A 19,736-nucleotide genomic window follows, 5' to 3' on the forward strand; every position below is an offset into this window, starting at 1 on the left:
GTCCGGACTTCAACTCCCAGAATTCCCCAGCAGTGGTTAGGACAGTGTTTCTCAACCTTGTCAACTTGAAGATGTCCGGACTTCAACTCCCAGAATTCCCCAGCAGTGGTTAGGACAGTGTTTCTCAACCTTGTCAACTTGAAGATGTCCGGACTTCAACTCCCAGAATTCCCCAGCAGTGGTTAGGACAGTGTTTCTCAACCTTGTCAACTTGAAGATGTCCGGACTTCAACTCCCAGAATTCCCCAGCAGTGGTTAGGACAGTGTTTCTCAACCTTGGCAACTTGAAGATGTCCGGACTTCAACTCCCAGAATTCCCCAGCAGTGGTTAGGACAGTGTTTCTCAACCTTGTCAACTTGAAGATGTCCGGACTTCAACTCCCAGAGTTCCCCAGCCAGCATTTGCTGGCTGGGGAATTCTGGGAGTTGAAGTCCGGACATCTTCAAGTTGACAAGGTTGAGAAACACTGCTTTAGGGCAGGGGTCTCCAACCTGCACTTGGCTTGAGGAATTCTGGGAGTTGAAGTCCAGAGGTCTTAAGGTTGCCAAGGTTGGGCCCTTTAGGGTGCCCTCCTGCCATGCCAGCCCTTCCTTCCTTCCTTTCCTTCCAAAGTCAGCTGCCCTTCCCTAGATTCCCCTTCAAGCAGACCGCTTCCGGCCTTGCCTTTCCCTTCTGGGTGGGCTTTGCAGGGGGATTTGGGCAGGGAGAGAATCAAGGAGCATTTCATGTTGCCTTCTGAAGACTTCGAACAATGGTTTCTTTTTCTAAATCCTACAACTTTCCCGTCAATCTTTTCTGACAACATTTGTGTTGTAAGTTAACTTTATGTAACATCTGCTCCGAAAGGGCTAACGCCCTCAAGGCCTTTTACTCTGGGAGACGGACGGACCAAGGGGGGGGACAGTGTGTCGTAATTCCAGAGTATGAACATAAAAGAAGAACGGGCAGAGAACCCCCAAATGGTGATGCCCACAGCTGAGACACGCTTCCACAAGAGAGCCACGCATAAGATCTCGTTTATTTCAAAAACCTCTCTTAATAATAACCGTATTGAAGAAATAGAAGAGTATTAATTTACATAAATAGTTATGGGCCACGAGTCTCGAGGCGCCGGATCGAGGAGCAGCAGAGTACGAAACAGGTGATGAGGACAGGAAAAGACCCCCAGACCCCCCTCCTCCCACTGGCTGGCTCTGGAGCAGAGTACGAAACAGGTGATGAGGACAGGAAAAGACCCTCAGAAATTATCGGCCCAGACCCCCCCTCCTCCCATGGCAGCCCGACACCCTCCTCTGGGGCAGGAGCTGGTCTTGGCTCAGCCGCTGCTTCCAGGCATCCCGTCTTCCCCCAGGAGATGGCAGCTCCCATCGTCCACAACTGAAGGTCCTGGCCCAGGCTGAACCAAGAAAAAGAACAAAAAGGGAAGAAGTGAAACAGTTGGCAGGAAACGTTAAGAGGGAAAGAACGTTATAACTGTCAGTTGCATTTTATTGCTTGATATGTCGATAACATTTATTTAATGGCTGTTCTCTATCTGAACAGGGACCGAAGCCGTGTAAAAAGCATTCCACTTTCTGCAAGCTTTCCTTATTTTTATGTCCGCCTGTATTTAAATGGGGAGGGCGGGGGTTAGTGTTTAAATCTGGGGTGGAGAGGGGGGGTAGGGGGCTGATCATTAGGCTAAAAAATAAGATCTCCCAAATGCTGAGGGGGGAGCGGGGCAGACAAGGACAACAGCCAAGGGTTGACACGCCTGGAAATAGATTTTTAAAAACCCAGGAGCCGAGCCCCATATCTCTGCCCCACTTCAGCCTATGGGTGCCAAGTGTTTTAAGGGTGGGCAAAAATATTTCTTTTCCTTCGCAGAACCAATAAGCAAGAAAAGGGGCAGGAATGTTGCTCTGGAGGAAATCTTAGCGCCAGCATTTGGAGGGAAACTGGCTTCTCTCTTCTTTCTTCCCCAGAAGGAAGTTAAAAATCGCTTAATGACGCCCCCCCAGAGACACCACCCCAATAAAGGAGAATATTTGGAGCTCTGGATGGAAATGAGGGATCCCTGGTGCTCTTTCGGCTTGGTGGCTTTTTTCTGGCAGGCTTTTCATGACCCAAACTAGTAGCATTATCAGTGCTGTAAGGCAGTGTTTCTCAACCTTGGCAACTTGAAGATGTCTGGACTTCAACTCCCAGAATTCCCCAGCCAGCGAACGCTGGCTGGGGAATTCTGGGAGTTGAAGTCCGGACATCTTCAAGTTGCCAAGGTTGAGAAACACTGCTGTAAGGAGTATTGATAGCAAACTCCACTCCTAAGAGCACTGATGATGTTACCTAGTATGGTAATGAAACGTCTGCAAGAAAACAACCAAGCTCAGAGAGCACCAAGGACGCCCCTCAAACTTCATCCCAAGGTTGAATAAGAGCCGAGGTGGTGCAGTGGTTAGGGTGCAGTACTGCAGGCCTCTTTAACTGACTGTTATCTGCAGTTCAGCGGTTCAAATCTCACCGGCTCAAGGTTGACTCAGCCTTCCATCCTTCCGAGGTGGGTAAAATGAGGACCCAGACTATGGGGGCGAAATGCTGACTCTGTAAACCGCTTAGAGAGGGCTGAAAGCCCTATGAAGCGGTATATAAGTCTAACTGCTATTGCTATTGCTATTGAATAAAGATCCAGCAAAATGAGAATCTGTCAGGCTGGGAAAGGAAGCCAGTAATGGAGTGGACAGAGCTCCCTTTACACCTGCCTTACTCCCCCCCCCCCAAAAAAAACACCTGGCAGATCTGCAGGGAGGATGCCCTCGTGTTTGATGCCTCTTGGAAGCTACCAGGCCAGGCTCCTACCTTAGTGATCAGCAGGTACCGGATGGCCCCTGGAATAGGATCCTGAACCACGTCCTCCAACAGCTCCTCGGAGGGACTCGCTGGCTTCACGGGGAGACCTTTAAGAAACCTAAAAGAAGAGGACGAAGGGAAAACCCTTGGGTTAAAATTTGGGGCCATCCCGACGCCCGCAAGGAAAACATTAATTCCAGTTAATGTATTTTTGTTTGTGTGTGTTTTTTTAAGTCAATATCATGTTGTATTATTAAGTAATTACATCAATTCATCTTACCATCAACTACCAAAGGAAAAAAAAAACACCAGTTATTGGCTCTTCTGCTCTCCATACACCATATTTACACCTTATCCGACTCTTTCTTCCCCCTTTCTACATCCTGTCTTCCCTCCATCATTTTCTACTCTACTTCCCCTTCCTTTCTCCTTCTCCTCTCTCCCCTTACTCCTCCTCCTTATCTTCCCCCTTCACCCTCTCTGCTATCCTTCTCTTCCTATCTTTCTTCTCTCCTCTGCTTCCCACTCTTCTACATCCTGTCTTCCCTCCATCATTTTCTACTCTACTTCCCCTTCCTTTCTCCTTCTCCTCTCCCCCCTTACCACTCCTCCTTATACACCTCATCTTCCCCCTTCACCCTCTCTCCTGTCCCTCTCTTCCTATCTTTCTTCTCTCCTCTGCTTCCCACTCTTCTACATCCTGTCTTCCCTCCATCCTTTCCTACTCTACTTCCCCTTCCTTTCTCCTTCTCCTCTCTCCTCTTTCCACTCCTCCTTATACTCCTCATCTTCCCCCTTCACCCTCTCTCCTGTCCCTCTCTTCCTATCTTTCTTCTCTCCTCTGCTTCCCACTCTTCTACATCCTGTCTTCCCTCCATCATTTTCTACTCTTCTTCCCCTTCCTTTCTCCTTCTCCTCTCTCCCCTTACCACTCCTCTTTATACACCTCATCTTCCCCCTTCCCCCTCTCTCCTATCCCTCTCTTCCTATCTTTCTTCTCTCCTCTGCTTCCCACTCTTCCTCTAATTCACTTGGTGCATTTCAGCTTCTGAGCAAACTCCCTTTTGTGTTGATGGTATTTATCATTCCATTTCAATATACATAAAAAAGAAAAAATAGCAGTATACATATACAATCATAATACTTTAAAGTCCAACACCCCTCCTCCAACTTAGTAAACTCCGCTCCCTCCCCCCCTCTCCCTCAACCCCCCCAACCTTCCCCCCCTGACTTCCCAGAACCAATACAAGGTATAAATCTTTAACAAAAACAGTTCAAAATATGCTTAAAGGAAAATTAGAAAATTAATAACGTCTTTGAATGGAGCTTAGCTCCTCCTTGCTAGGCTAACTATAATATTTTTGTGTTTATATATTTGTGTTATTGCAAGCAACCCCTTCAGACAGTGAGATGGGCAGCCTATAAACCTAATAATAAATAAATGATTAAAGAAAAAAAGAGATGGGGCTGAAGGAGCCAAAACCGAGGCAGCAAAATCGGAAGAACATTTTCCTAAAGAAAACAGTGTTTTGATATTTGCAAATGGCTTCAAAAGAGCCAAAACCTCAACCTCTTGTTTTCTGACAGAATCCGTCCTTTTGAATCCTCTCCAACAAGCGTTGACAATTGCTGAATCTGGGTAGTTTTGAACACTCCTGATTACCAAAAGTAAGTATGCCGCCACTTTGGTCTTTGCCCTATGATTTTTCAGCACACCTCGCTTAGATTATTGTTTTAAGAGAAAAGTGGATATAGGATTAACTAATTATATATGTGGCACTAGTTCCACAGAGTTAAGATTTTTCACATAGAGCAGTTTCCTGCCAGGAGTATTTGGGGTGGCTCTCCTGAGGAAGGAACCTCTTCAAATATCAAGAAATAATTTACTGTTATCAAATAGACAATCAAGAATGTAAGGGAATCATGATTTACTGGAAAAAAATAATACTAATTGTAATTGAACATATACTGTACAATGAAAGTGAGGTAGTTATACTAGATGAAAAATCTGAGATGGTAAATATTATTCGAGAATATGGATGTTAAAACACCTGTAACCAAACGACATGCTGTATGTGATGATGGTTTTTTTGGGGGGGGGTTGTGTTTTGTTTTTGTTATTGTTGTGTGTAGGTGTTATCTATGTAATAAAAATAAAAATTTAATAAAAAAAAGAAATATTTTTTTTAAGGCAAAAAAAAAATCAAGACGGGAATAATCACAAACACTTGCAGGAAGGATTATAATACAAAGACCCCTTCTGTTACTTTTCAAAAACAGTTTGGGGACAGTTTCAGGGAACGCATGGGGTGTTACTCTGACTTCCCACATAAGCAGCAAAGCTGGGCTCACTCACTGGTCTCCGTTACTCTTGGGGGGGAAGCTGCGTTGGACCACCCCCACAAATTCCTCCAGGGTCTCATCCAGCAGGAAAAGGACGGCGTTGGGACCAGCATCGAATGTGTAGGCCACCTGTCAGAAGAAGAGAAAAGATTTCTTTCTTTTGTATATTAAATGGATCAAGGATGATGTAACGAACAATCGATATACACATGAATTGAAATACTTAACCACTATATGGATTAATAATTAATAATGGAAAATTATTCTTGGAACTCTGGATGATTGGTGACATTATGGTCAATTGAAAATATGAACGTATATTATAAATTCATGGGAATTCTTTGTTCTAATCTCCGCTTTTTCTCCTTGGAGATAGGTGATATTATAATACTTTAAAGACTTATTGTTATTTGATAGATAATTATGAATTCAAGGAAACAAGGATTGTTACAAATGAAAGAATATTAATGGTAATTTGAACACATAATGCTCAATGACAGCGAAATATTCAGTGATGTTTAATGCAAAACCAGCGATGTTATTCTTAATCTTAAGAATTGATGCACAAAAACTTGTAACCAAACAACATGATGAAATGGAGGAAAGTTGTTCTTTTTCTTGCTTTTGTTTTGTATGTGTGTTTTTTTTAAAGAAAAATAATAAAAATATATATTTTTTAAAAAAGAAAAAGATAAAAGATTTCTTTTTCTCTAGCCACAATCCGTGTGTAAATATTTTCTATATGACTATAGTATTATTATTTATTTTGCACGTACACTGGGATCTTCTGGCAAATCCCTTGTGTGTCCAATTCTCACTTGGCCAAATAAGGAATTTGATTCGATTCGATCTTTTGACCAGCTGGCCAAAAACGAGACTCGCCAGCCTTCCCCCAGGGGCCCCCTGGCCCCATCCCGGCACTGCAGCTCCCCACGTACTTTGGTTTCCCCGTGGTGGGTGTTGAAGCGGTGCACCAGGGCGATGATTTGCTTGGAGGTGTCGTTGAGGTAGAAGATGGGCGGGAAGGTGTCCATGCAGGTGGCGTGGAACTGGTTGCTGTCCTTCATGGTGAGCTGACCGAAGGCCTCAAAATCCCTCTGCCGGATGTGGTGGATCATCTGGGCCATGCGCTCCGGCACCACAGCCTCCGCACGGTGCTGGAAGAGGAGGAGGAGGAGGCTTCAGAGAAAGGACTGGACGGCCATCTGTCAGAAATGGCGTAGGGTCTCCGGCTTGGGTGGGGGTTGGACTAGATGATCTACAAGGCCCCTTCCAGCACTGTAAATTAAACACCTGGGGGGGGGCTTAAGGGAGCTCAACATTATATATGTAACAAGGTGGGGGGAAGACCTCAGGAGAAGCATTGGGGGTCAATGGATCAGTCTGGACTGATGGGGAGACGCCAAGATTCCCTCTCAACAGAGCTCAGGGAAGCGAAGTCTTCATCTCAGGCTCTTCCAGGGCTGACCATGTTCTCTACAGGTAGTCCTCAGCTTATGACTACCATTCAGACTGGAATTTCCACTGCTAAGCGAGGCAGTTAAGTGAGTCACAGCCAAGGTCATAAATCATTTTCTTCCAGTGCCATAACTTTAAACGGTCATTAAACAAATTGCCTGTGAAGCCCAGGACATTCAGGCTGGTCAGCTGCAACTGTCCCGAACGAAACAACTGAATGAGGGGGACTTGAGGTTTGGCCCTGCCTTAGTTTCCCTTCTGGATTCACCTGAACAGCGGAGAGAAACCGTTTGCCTGAGACATTGAAATCCACGTTGGCTTCAGAAGGTGACCGTCAGAGAGGTGGGGCATTTCCAAGGCTTCTGAGAGGGTGGAAGGGAAGCGGAAATCTGGGAAAAGCTCCAAGGGGGGCCTGGGGAGGAGGGAGGGGGGCTCTGTGACCGGGCAGCTGCGTCTCCTACCTTCAACAGGAGGCTGGTCTTCACACTGCTCTGCATTCCAGCTGTGCTGCCCACCATCTTCTTCTCTGCACTCACCTGTCGCGGAGGGAGGAGGAGGAGGAAGAGGGACAATGGGGGAGGACGCAGGAAGCACCTCCAGAAAGGGGCCTCCTCCTGCCTCCCCCAACTCCCTAAGCAACTGGGCCGGCCCAACCACGAGGCAGCCACAGTTTCCCTGGGTTGGGGGGGACCCCAGACTCACCACCAGAATCAGGACCCGCAGCTCCGGCCAGTGCGTCTCTTGCGCCACCTGTTGGGCCACGCTGTCTTTGCCGTCGGCATCGTCCCCCATCACCCACTGCACGAAGCCCCCAAACATACTTCTGCAGGCGCTCCCAGAGCCCTGGCGAGCGATCTCGGACAGGTCCCCCTCCACGCCATAGAGCCGGGCCAGGGTGTAGACTGGAAAGGAAGCGGGAGGGCAGCTGGTTCCACAGCAGAACTTTCCCCCCCCCACCGGGGGCCGTGCCCTTAGGAGGTTCGGGGGCAGAACTCCCCAAACGAAAGGTCCCTGGGCTGTGGCATATGGGAGGTGGAGTCCAGCCCAGATTAGAACTGGCCGTGGCAGTCCTTGAGAAAGGGATCGGCAGGCTGGCGTGAACCACAAAGCACAACTGCAGAATGCAGAAGAGTCCACAGATGGCTTGGTGGAAGCACCTTGGGGGGGGGGGGCTAGAGGGGGTCTCCTGGAGGCAGGCATGGCTGCCCAGGTGCCATGAAACCGCCACTTCTGGTCTCAAACTGCCCCATCCGCTTTCTGCCCATGGCCGCCACTCCTTCCCAGCCACAACAAGGAGGCAAGTCACGAAACCAGAAATCTGTAAGACCCCCACCCCACCCCCGGGCCCCTCTGGGACCAGCTTCACTTACCCAGGCAAGCGTAGCCAGCAGCAGAAGAGGCCAATCCCGCTGCGGTGGGGAAATTGTTCTCCGAGGCTATGTGGACTTTGTAGCTCAGGGGAGGGGGGTCCCCCTCGTCACCCCCACTTCTCTCGCCACGGCGTTTCCTAGCCAGACGACGGACTGAGAGAGAGAGAGAAAGAAGGGAGCTGAGTTTGCTTACGGGGAAAGAGGCAGAAACAGACAGCCCTGACGTTTTGGGTTCGTGCCAAAGTCTGCAATCAGCTGGGGAAATTCTCACAAACATGGTTAAACGTTTCCTCTCTGCTGTGTCTCACCCAGCAACTATTATCCTGGGTGTCTCCCTTCCCCGTGGAGGCTCCTGAACTGGTCAAGTAAAGTTTGCTATTGTTAGCAATAGCAATAGCAGTTAATACTTTATATACCGCTTCATAGGGCTTTCAGCCCTCTCTAAGCGGTTTACAGAGTCAGCATATATTGCCCCCAACAACAATCCGGGTCCTCATTTCACCCACCTCGGAAGGATGGAAGGCTAAGTCAACCCTGAGCCGGTGAGATTTGAACCGCCGAACTGCAGTCAGCTGAAGTAGCCTGCAGTGCTGCATTTAACCACTGCGCCACCTCGGTTACTAGAGAGAGGGGCGTTTAAAAAAAATATATTTTCATTCCCAATAAAAGCATCAGGTTATTTATTACATCAGGTCATTCTCTGCCATCCCTAGCAAGGCAGCTCCAGGCTACCTGGCCATCCACCCATCCTTGGGTTGAAAGGAGCCGAGGTGGCGCAGTGGTTAGGGTGCAGTACTGCAGGCCACTTCAGCTGACTGTTATCTGCGGTTCAGCGGTTCTAATCTCAGCGGCTCAAGGTTGACTCAGCCTTCCATCCTTCCGAAGTGGGTGAAATGAGGACCCAGACTGTGGGGGCGATGTGCTGACTCTGTAAGCCGCTTAGAGAGGGCTGAAAGCTCTATGAAGCGGTATATACGTCTAATAAATAAATAAATAAAAGGAAACACGCCCTGCTCGCTTGTGCTCAGTCCTTCAAAGGAAAGAATCAGAAAGATCATGAATTCAGAAGCCCAGCTGAACGGCCCTGCGCTTACTTTCCCTCAGGCAAGACTGGAGACGGGCGTGTTCAATATCCGCCGGCTCCCCATTCAGCCACAGGCGGTCCTCCGTGAAGTCCCGGCTGAGGGCGGCTGTAGTGGTCGTTTTCAGCTGGAACACAACAGAAGCCACAGTGGGTCACAACTGGGCCACATCTGGGCCTCACTTCCATGAATCAACCCTCACTGGATTATCCCCCTTAAGGCTCTCTGGCTCCCCTCTGGTGGTTCGTTAGTGAGGGGATCTCTCTCCTGCTTCCAAACATTAAAACCTGGCTATTCCAGCAGGCCTGGGGCTGTTGACCTCATGAATGAGGGCCAGCCCCACCTGGATTGAGTGTATGGTGTGTTGCTTTTACATTTGTTTCTCTCTCCCCATTCTTTATCTTTTAGTCTTGTTTTTGTAAACCACCCGGAGTCCTACGGGATTGGGCAGCATATAAATGTATTAAATTACAATTACAATTAAATTACAATTAAAGGCGCCATTGCAACAATAGGGCAGCCAAAGTGGGGAACTCCCAGAAATGAACAAAGAACAGAAGCAGCCTTAACAATATTTTCAGTTAAAATTGCCGCTCTTAAGGAGGTTTTTAAATTGTCCTGAGGCCGTAGAGCTTCCTTCAACCACGTTCGGTCTGCAGGCAGAAGTCGGTCACCCCAAACAAAACGGGTCCCTCGTGACTAACCTGATCTTGGTGCAGGGTGACGCTGAGGGATGAATTAATAGGCAGGATCAGCTTTTCGTCACGTTTCCCCCCTGGATGAGGAAAGGAGGACACGGCTTGAACCGGGGACAGACTGAGCATTGCAGGGCAAGTCACCTCATAAATTGGGAGGCTGGCAGAGCTGCCCCAACCTGTTTTCTCTCAGCCGCCAGCAGGCTGGCCTTTAATTTGCAGGTGAGCCTATTATTTGGGAAGGGCCTTCCTTCCTTCTCCCGATCTATTGATTTGGCTGCCAGAGTGGGTGGCTGCTGGGTTTACGGTGGGAAACCAGAAGTTCCATCTATTGCTTCACAGTCTGCAGGTGCATTCAACAAAGAACCGTTCAGTGGATCCGCTTCTAAATAAAAACGCGGAAAACTGCAAGCCGGTTCATTTCAACGGGGCTCCCATCTCCCTCCCTCTAGCCAATTCTTCCTCTGCACCCAGATGCACCCATGTCTCTTCCTCGGGAGGTGTAGAGGTTTGCAGCCTAAGACACCCGTTTCTCCCTGCTCTTATTTGGCACCTGTGTCTGTAAGAGCAGTTGCCCCCCCCCCTTTAAGGCTTCTGCAAGAAGGATCGTTTCACTTTGGGGGGTGGGTGGGAATAAAATTGTCCCCTTATCTATTCCCACTCCTTGCTCTTCCCGAGCCCTTCATTCACTCCTCCTTGGGTTTCCCAGCCCCCCCCCTTTTGCAGGAAAGGTGCTTTCATCACCCCAGAGCAAAAGCCTCTTGGAGCCCCCTCGATCAGCTCCACCCCCCCCCCCCCCACCCAGGCTGCTGATCCCACCTGCAGCTCTGACTGGGGATCTCCTGGTGGTCTCCCATCCAAGTCGCCTGAACTACTACCACCAGCACCCGCCCTCCTGGGAGTCCTTCTTCGGGGCCTTCGCGGGCTCCACTCGGCTACTCACAGTACTTGATCACCGCGATGTTGACCGGAGCCGTGCAGGTGACCACAACCGGCCGCTTCTCTCCGGCCACGGGCGGACTCATGGTGCGGCTGCTGCAGGGGAGCCCCGCCGGTTGCTGCCGCTGCTCCCCTCCTCAGCAGGACCCCGGCCCGGCCTGCCCAGCCCTCGCGCTCCCGTCCCAGTCCGCCCAGTTCGCCCAGTCCGCCCTTACTGGGAGCGGAGCCCGCATCCCCTCCTCCTCCTTCTCCCACACAAACACGTGTCTCCGCCGATGTAAGCGACACGCCCCTTTCCCGCCATTGGCCCGCGCCGCTCCAGCTGGGGCCACGCAGACCAATCAGCGCGCTCCCCGCCTCCTCCGGCCGCCGTTCTCAGCCAATCGGAGCTCGTCGGACGATGGGGCCGCCGGCTCGCCTCATTCCAGGCCGGAACTTTCGGGACACCATGGGAGGGGAGAAGTTTCCCACTCGGGCGGTTTCCCGCGTGGCACCGGCGCCATGGCACGAGAGGCAGAGCCCACGCGCGCATGCTCAGTTGCGTTCGCCCCGGGCAGGGCTCATGTTTTGCAGCCGCGTCTTCGCTTGCAAAGACGCGACTCTCGATCTTCCCCATTGCTGAGGATCGCCGCCCCGCTCCTTCTCCGCTGCCCCGGAGCAGCCTGGGAAGGAGTGGGGCATGCAATGGGGCGTGGAGGGGGGGGGGAGGAGACGATGCGCTTCTCCATGCACGATTTATATTGATTGTTTCCTGATTGCTTATTTGCATCCTATGACGATTATTAATATAGTATAGCCTTTATTGTCATTGTACTAAATCGGGGGTGTCCAAACCTGGGAACTTTAAGACTTGTGGACTTCAACTGGCTGGCTGGGGAATTCTGGGAGTTGACGTCCACAAGTCTTAAAAGTTCCCAAGTTTAGACACCCCTGCACTAAATAAATACAAGGAAATTGGTTTTAGCCTCACTGGTGCAATTCATTCATTCATTCATTCATTCATTCATTCATTTATTAGACTTATATACCGCTTCATAGGGCTGTCAGCCCTCTCTAATTCATGACAACAAATACAAACAACATAAATAGTATAAAGAATAATCCCCGTGCAAGTAATGTTTCTCAACCTTGGCAACTTGAAGATGCCTGGACTTCAACTCCCAGAATTCCCCAGCCAGCGAATGCTGGCTGGGGGATTCTGGGAGTTGAAGTCCAGGTATCTTCCAAGTTGCCAAGGTTGAGAAACACAGAATTAGAGGAAAAGAAAAAAAGAAAAATGAAAACTAGTCATAACACTTCCGCGTGTGCCTGGAGTGATTGTGGTTGTGTTGAAGAGTCTGACCTCCCAAGGATAGGAACTATTTTTAAACCTTTTTGTTCGCCTGGCTCTGCTTTGATGTCTAATGCCCGGTGGTAGAAGCGCAAAGAGACGCTGACCAGGGTGTGAATTATCTCTTGAGTATTTTCCTTGCTCTGCTAAAGCGGCGAGGCTCAGCAATGTCACCCAGGGGTGTTAGAGGGCAACGTTAAGTGTTAAGTGGAGAGGGAGCGCTGCTTGCCGGGCGATGGGGAGAGCCGCCTTTCGCACCTTTCCATCCCCGGAGGCTGGAAGCTCCGATGCGAGGCGCAGCCGGTGGACCTCGAAGCCCGCTCCAGGGTCCCTTTTGTCCCAAAGGGGCTTTTCCCCCCAAAAGGCAACTGGGCTTTCCTGGGGTTTTTCCCCCTTGGAAACGTTCTTGTATCCTGCAACTTCTTGCGTTTGAAGCCAAACGTTTTCAAGGGGGAAAAAACAAGAAAATCCAGCTTTTTTTTTGGGGGGGGGGGGAGCTCCTTTGGGACAACCCTGAGCCGAGGTGGCGCAGTGGTTAAATGCAGCACTGCAGGCTGCTTCAGCTGACTGCAGTTCTGCAGTTCGGCTGTTCAAATCTCACCGGCTCAGGGTTGACTCAGCCTTCCATCCTTCCGAGGTGGGTAGAATGAGGACCCGGATTGTTGTTGGGGGCAATATGCTGACTCTGTAAACCGCTTAAAGAAGGCTATAAAAACACTATGGAGTGGTATATAAATGTAAGTGCTATTGCTCTTCCTTCCTTCCTTCCTTCCTTCCTTCCTTCCTTCCTTCCTTCCTTCCTTCCTTCCTTCCTTCCCTCCTTGTTGAGATCCATTGCTATTTCTGTATATAGGACAGCTAAGGCTGTCTGGAAAATATAGGCCAAAGATGGATACTAACAAAAACATTTTTGCTAGCAATACGTAAGCCCTCCTATTAATTAGTGTGCCTTTCTGTACCAACATCTATCTAGCAGTTAGCATTTCAGAGATAGGAATGCGGAGCTGCTCACTTTCCTCCCTCCCCCCTCCCTATTCCTTATCTCTCTTCTCCTGCCCAGGGAAGAAGCAGCCCCCCTTGCCACGCACCCCCTCTTTTGCCCAGAGACGAAGCTTTTTGCCACGCTGTATATTTATCATTGGATTATTTAGTCATGTGCTTGTTGATGTAATATTGTATACACCTTTCCTTTGTTTGGGACTAATAAAAAGGCTCTCCCGGGCATTGCTCGGGGCCAGAGTTCATCACAAGAAGGATTTGTCCGGTGTTTCTTCTTCCCATTCAGCTACAAGCATGAGCGGCCCATCAGAAGCGTGAAAAAGCCGCAACTGGTGACCTCCGACGTGATTGCTGATCAATCCGTCCCATTTGGAGTCCTCTTACTCATCGGCGAAGGAACGCCTCTTGCATACCAGGACCGGCCGTCGTAGACGGAGCATCCTCCCAGATTCGTGAGTAATGGGGGCAGAATTCTCTAAGCCTCAGGTTGCACACCTTTTCGAACTTAGAGAATTGTCCAAATCCTCAATATTAATCTTAAAAAACAATGGGAACTTTCTCCCCATCCCTTCAAAAAAAGATCTTACTAACTTTCTCAGGTACATTTATCAAATTTGTCCCACATATCCTGAGAAGGGCTCAATTCGAACAACCATTTGGGCAAAATTAGGGAAGTATTTTCTCCAGCCTCCAAGGGCACCAGCGAAAATACTCTCTACTTGGCAGATTGTCATGGAATGTTTAAAAGTTCATGAAAAGGCCATGATGGGGGGACCGGACCCCCCCCTGCCATATTTGGAAACCTCTTCACTAAATTCACACTTTGAATCCAAGGCTTTCTCTTCCTTTATATGCATGCCTTTGTCACCCTCAGCCTTTGAAGCTCCCCGGCATCACATCCCTTTAGAGGAAGCTTCTGCCTGCTTTCCAACCTGACTCATAGTTGGAAAACTAAGCCAGCCTCACAAAAAAGGCTGCTTCTTATCTTCCTTCTTATTTCAAACTCTTGGCATGCTCCAATGCCTGGCTCTTCTTACTTTCTTCCAGTCATCCTGGCTACCTCTACCCCCTACAATGCCTCTTTTGGTCTTTCCTCATTGTAATTTCATGTCTCAAGGAGTTCTTGCTATTCCTTTTCTTACTGGCTCTTCTGATTTCTTTTCTGTTGCTTTGATGATATTTTCATGCCTGAGCACCTGAATCTTTTTCACAGATGTTTCACAGAGCAATTGATTTATAGGATCTGAATTGGAATGGAGAAAAATGCTTTTGTACATGCATGAGTGTGTTTGTGTGTGTGTGTGTTTGAGGGAGCAACAGAGAAAGTGACTGAAGAATGGAAAAGAGAGTGAAGAGAAAGTGATAAAAGAGTGGGAGAGAGGAAGAAAGAAAAAAGAGTGACTGAGACTGAAAGAGACAAAGAGAAAGAGTATGAGAGAGACAGAGAGAGAAGAGAGAAAGAGGAAAGAGATATCCCACAGCCCTTACATTACCCCTGTGTTTGTTATAAAAAAGAAATCTGGTAAATGGCGTTTTTTGCATGATTTGAGGGCTGTTAATAAAATTCTCCAACCCATGGGAGCGCTGCAGTGCGGCCTCCCCAATCCAAATTTGATTCCCCAAGGGTGGGATCTCATGATCATTGATTTAAAAGATGCCTTTTTTTCTATACCACTCCATGAAAAAGATCGCAAACTGTTTGCTTTTACTGTCCCAGAATTTAACAACTCCAAACCTGCTTCTCGCTTTCAATGGACAGTCCTGCCTCAGGGAATGCTCAACAGCTCCACCATGTGTCAATATTTTGTAGACAAAACTTTGCAGCCGTATCGGACGGCACATCCTCACTTTTTAATTTACCACTTTATGGATGACATCTTGGTGGCAGCATGTGGGCCCCCAGGCACGGTTTTAGCAACATTACCATTTTTAACTAATCTTCTCCATAAAAATGGCCTGCACATAGCTCCAGAAAAGGTTCAAACAGCACAACCTTTTTCATACCTGGGTCATAAGCTTTTGGCCTCTCATGCTGCACCTGCAATGCCAAAATTGGACTTGCCACATACTCCCACATTAGTACAGTTACAGCAATATTTGGGCTCCATTAATTGGGCACGCCCATATATGGGGCTCACAACCCCTCAATTGGCTCCATTGTTTTCTGCATTAACAATGGGCAAAAACCCTGCAGATGTTATTAAATTAGATGAAACACATCAGCAAGTTTTAAAAGAGGTAAATGAGGCCCTTTCACAAATTTGGGTGGATCGTTTTCAGGATAACACCCCCTTAGCTTTCATCATATGTAACACTCTTGGGCTCCCAACAGGAGCCGTGGTACAAAAAACTTCAAAATTATTAATTATTGAATGGGTACATTTGTCTCACACCCCAAAATCCACAATTTCTCAGAAACCTGCACTTTTTGCAGCTCTAATTACAAAAGCCCGTGTCAGAACAAAATTGTTGGCAGGAATTGAACCTTCCACAATTTTTGTCCCTTGTTCTTTATCAACTTGGGAGACCTTATTTGCTAATTCGGAAAACCTTCAATTTGCACTCGCTGACTGGCCAGGTGAGATTTCTTGCCATGCACCCCCTGACCCAAGATTGGCTCTTTTGAAAACTGTTCCCTTGCAATGGCACACTCCATATTCCCCCCTCCCACTTCCTCAGGCCATGACTATTTTTGCTGACGGAAGCAAAACCTATGGTGCTTGTGCCTGGCAGGAGAATGGTCGGTGGTGTACAAAAATCACCCCCCCGCAGACTTCTGCACAGCGTGCGGAGCTTGCTGCCTGTATTTTGGCTTTTTCAACTTTTCCAAATACACCCTTTAACTTGATTTTGGATAGCCTCTATGTAACTCAGATTGTGAAATCAATTTATGAGGCCTATCTTTCTCCCTCATTGGAACCACAATTACTCTCGCTCTTTTTATCTTTGCAGAAGTTAATTTCTGCCCGCATTCACTTTTTTCATGTTTCCCACATTCGAAGCCATCAGCCCTTCCCTGGGCCTCTCCAGGAAGGCAATGATGTGGCCGACACTGCGGCAGCGGCTGCTGCCAACTCTTCTTCTCTTTTAACCTTGACAGCTCCCACTCCATGGGAGAGTCATTCTTACTTTCATCAGAACAAGAAAGCGCTCATGAAACAATTTGGCATTACTGCAAATGAGGCTTCTGCTATTATTCAGCAGTGCCCTTCCTGTAGCCAGCATGCAAACTCTCTCCCTATGGGGGTAAACCCCAGGGGGACAGAGTGTTGCCAGATTTGGCAAATGGATATTACCGAATATTTTTCATTTGCCCCTTGGAAATATTTACATGTTTCCATTGACACGTATTCAGGCTACATTATGGCATCCCCCCAAAGGGGCGAAGCCGCCAAACATGTTATTAATCATTGTATTCGGACCTTTGCATCGCTGGGACGCCCAAAAGAATTAAAAACAGACAATGGCCCTGCTTACACAAGTGCAGCCTTCGCTGCCTTTTGTAACCAATGGGGCATTGTACATAAATTTGGCATTCCTTATAACAGCCAGGGTCAGGCGTTGGCTGAGCGCGCCAACCAGACATTAAAACATGCCCTGGACAGATATATTGGCAATAGGGGAAAAATGCCCCCTGGCCTCCCAGCAGTGCAAGACACGCTTAACCTCTGCCTTTATACCCTGAATTTCTTAAATCTTACCGGCAGCCCACCATCCTCAGCAGCGACTCGTCATTTTGCAGCTCCACCTACTGCAGACACCCCCCGTCCACCTGTCTACTATCGCTGCCTGCCTGACCTGACGTGGCGAGGACCTGCTGACCTGATCACTTGGGGACGGGGCTACGCTGCCATCCAGCTAAAAGACAAGGTGCTCTGGGTGCCAGGAAGACACGTAAGACCTTTTCTTCCTAAATCACCACCACACACTTCCAGGGATGGCGATCGTCCGTCAGTCCCCAAATGAGGTACAGCTTGTGGAGGTTGCCTCCTGGCCTGACCTGGAGAACAGGCCTGGACACCCTCCACCATATGAGAACACAGAGGCTGTTTCCTGCCCCGACCAGGAAAACGGGGAAGGACACCCTCCACCGTATTCACCACCAGAAGGATGTCCCTTATTTCGAAGAAGACCTCCAGGTTATCCCCTGTCGCGGTGGCAGGAGTGTATGAAACCTTTTAGTTTTAGAACTTTCTCATATCATTATGTTATTTTTTCACTGTGTGGCATAGTTTTAGTATTGCTTGCACTTTTTATACGCTGTGAAATTTCCCATCGTGCCTCTTATAAGTTACAGGAACCATTACATGTGCCTACTAGATCTCTCATACATAGGGTGAAAAGGTCAGCTGCTTCTCACAGTCTGCACACTCGAATGACATACAACCTGTGGATGCGTTTGGCAGAACAGGCAAACGTATCCAATTTTTGCCTAAGCGAAGCTGTGGACCTGAACATGTTATTAGGGAATTGTTTAATACCAGTTTGCACACCTCTTTCTGTTATTTTAAAAGACACCCAGCTAGCAATGTTTAAAAAAAGGAAGGAAGTTAATTACGGTGACTCTATGGTGTGGGGCCCTTTCACAAGACGGCTCCCAGCTGATGCCATGTCTCTCACCACACCCTTTGTAGCTAGTGGACCCAACGTTACATGTGCACGCATTCAAAATTGTACTGCTTCTCTCACACAATCCTGTATGCCCACGGGAATCTTTCCCGCCAACTGTTCCACCTACGAGAACATTTCCTACAATCGGGCTCATGTTCTGCTTCCTGCTGGTTGGTTTTTCACATGTGGTCAAAAAACTTTTAATTACATACCTGCTAATCTATCAGATACACGTTGCTGTCTGAGTCGCCTTACTGCGGTTCTACCAACCAAACAGGACCTCACTTCACGACCACAGAGGTCGGTAGTCCTTGATGAAACATGTGACAGCTCAATTAATCTTTTTAACGAGGCTGAATATCTTTCCCTTGCTACCTCTATAGTTGGTGTTCCGGCATTAGCAATGCATAACCACAGGACAGCCCATCGCATTGCCTGTTCCCTTGCAAAAACTATAAACATCACATCTGCAGCCATAGCTGCCTTGAATATGGAACAGGCAGAGATCAGACATGCTGTCCTAGACAACCGTGCTGCCATTGATTTTTTGTTACTGGTACATCATCTAGGCTGTGAATCTGTCAAAAACATGTGTTGTTTTAACCTGTCAGACACCTCTCAATTGGTTAAGCATCAGATCAGTTCCTTAAAGGAGTTGGCTTCCCAGATTCGAGAAGACGTCCTGCCAGCCTGGTGGGATGGTCTGTGGTCCTGGCTACCGGATGGCTCCTGGTTAAGAAGCATTTTTTCCTCCATTATATGTATTATAGTAGTGCTGGTGTCCCTTTGCTGCTGCATTCAATGCCTACCCTCCCTATTTCAGCTATTCAAAGGCCTTTTTTCCTCAGCTAGGAAGAACGTGCTTATCCACGAAACTAAGTCCCTTCTGGACGCTGAGGACGACCATGAGTTGGACAACAATTCGTTTGTAAAGGTGTTTGCTATAACCAGTGATGATGAAGAATCTGCATTTTGATATGTTTGCTTTCCTCCTTCTCATTTTAAAACAAAAATGAGGAGATGTTGAGATCCATTGCTATTTCTGTATATAGGACAGCTAAGGCTGTCTGGAAAATATAGGCCAAAGATGGATACTAACAAAAACATTTTTGCTAGCAATACGTAAGCCCTCCTATTAATTAGTGTGCCTTTCTGTACCAACATCTATCTAGCAGTTAGCATTTCAGAGATAGGAATGCGGAGCTGCTCACTTTCCTCCCTCCCCCCTCCCTATTCCTTATCTCTCTTCTCCTGCCCAGGGAAGAAGCAGCCCCCCTTGCCACGCACCCCCTCTTTTGCCCAGAGACGAAGCTTTTTGCCACGCTGTATATTTATCATTGGATTATTTAGTCATGTGCTTGTTGATGTAATATTGTATACACCTTTCCTTTGTTTGGACTAATAAAAAGGCTCTCCCGGGCATTGCTCGGGGCCAGAGTTCATCACAAGAAGGATTTGTCCGGTGTTTCTTCTTCCCATTCAGCTACAAGCATGAGCGGCCCATCAGAAGTGTGAAAAAAGCCGCACCTCCTCCCTCCCTTCTTTCCTCCTTCCCTCAGCCTTCCATCCTTCCGAGGTGGGTAAAATGAGGACCCAGATTGTTGTTGGGGGCAATATGCTGACTCTGTAAACCGCTTAGAGAGGGCTGAAAGCCCTATGAAGCGGTATATAAGTCTAACTGCTATTGCTATTGCTATTGCTATTGGATGGCTGAGACTCTCCAGGGACGCTCCGCATTTCTGGACCTTCCTCCCGCGGGGCTCTTCCCGAGGGGACCCGGAGCATCCTTTCCCGCGTGGGCGAGCGGGCAACTCAGAAGCCCAGGCAGCCGGGCGCTTCCCTCCTCATGGCTCCCCCCCCCGGTCTGTTTTTCCCTTCTCCCCCACTTTGCGAGGATCCCCGCCTGCCCACGCGAGGCGCCAACCTGCGGGGCCACCTGTTGAAAAACAAGGACCTCGCGGCGGGGGGGAACAACTCTCCACCCCCGCGGTCTTTCCACCTGCTCGGCATCCCCGGCGCGAGCGGCACCCAGGCGGGGCAGGGCTCTCTTCCATGCGGGGCGCCCGGCCGTCTATAAGATAG

At 48.5% G+C, this 19,736-nt stretch overlaps 2 protein-coding genes across 2 annotated transcripts; one reads left to right on the plus strand and one right to left on the minus strand.

Moving 5' to 3' along the window:
- Positions 1-1,292: 1,292 nt before the first annotated feature.
- MVD (mevalonate diphosphate decarboxylase) lies at positions 1,293-10,961 on the minus strand. Its single transcript, XM_087728836.1, has 10 exons — positions 10,719-10,961; positions 9,785-9,855; positions 9,093-9,207; positions 7,999-8,151; positions 7,331-7,530; positions 7,090-7,164; positions 6,109-6,327; positions 5,184-5,299; positions 2,837-2,945; positions 1,293-1,397 (listed from the first exon to the last, which is right to left on the minus strand). The coding sequence occupies exons 1-10, from the start codon at positions 10,798-10,800 to the stop codon at positions 1,317-1,319; spliced, it is 1,221 nt and encodes a 406-aa protein (XP_087584962.1). The 5' UTR covers positions 10,801-10,961; the 3' UTR covers positions 1,293-1,316.
- Positions 10,962-12,871: 1,910 nt separating this feature from the next.
- LOC148042836 (uncharacterized) lies at positions 12,872-19,036 on the plus strand. The gene has a single exon (XM_087728714.1). It carries the CDS (start codon positions 16,981-16,983, stop codon positions 18,628-18,630), a length of 1,650 nt encoding a protein of 549 aa, XP_087584840.1. The 5' UTR covers positions 12,872-16,980; the 3' UTR covers positions 18,631-19,036.
- Positions 19,037-19,736: the final 700 nt, after the last annotated feature.

Source organism: Thamnophis sirtalis, unplaced genomic scaffold (genome assembly GCF_051295495.1).
Source record: "Thamnophis sirtalis isolate CommonGarterSnake01/CBP01778 unplaced genomic scaffold, rThaSir2_p1.2 scaffold_14, whole genome shotgun sequence".
NCBI classification, from domain to species: Eukaryota; Metazoa; Chordata; class Lepidosauria; order Squamata; family Natricidae; genus Thamnophis; species Thamnophis sirtalis.

Excerpts from the sequence above, each read along its gene's own strand:
- LOC148042836 (XM_087728714.1), top strand. The coding sequence starts at position 16,981 with ATGGCGATCGTCCGTCAGTCCCCAAATGAGGTACAGCTTGTGGAGGTT.
- MVD (XM_087728836.1), bottom strand. The coding sequence starts at position 10,800 with ATGAGTCCGCCCGTGGCCGGAGAGAAGCGGCCGGTTGTGGTCACCTGC. Across the intron at positions 9,856-10,718 it reads CATCGCGGTGATCAAGTACT|GGGGGAAACGTGACGAAAAG; the intron begins GTGAGTAGCCGA and ends TTCCTCATCCAG. Across the intron at positions 7,165-7,330 it reads TGCGGGTCCTGATTCTGGTG|GTGAGTGCAGAGAAGAAGAT; the intron begins GTGAGTCTGGGG and ends CCTCCGCGACAG.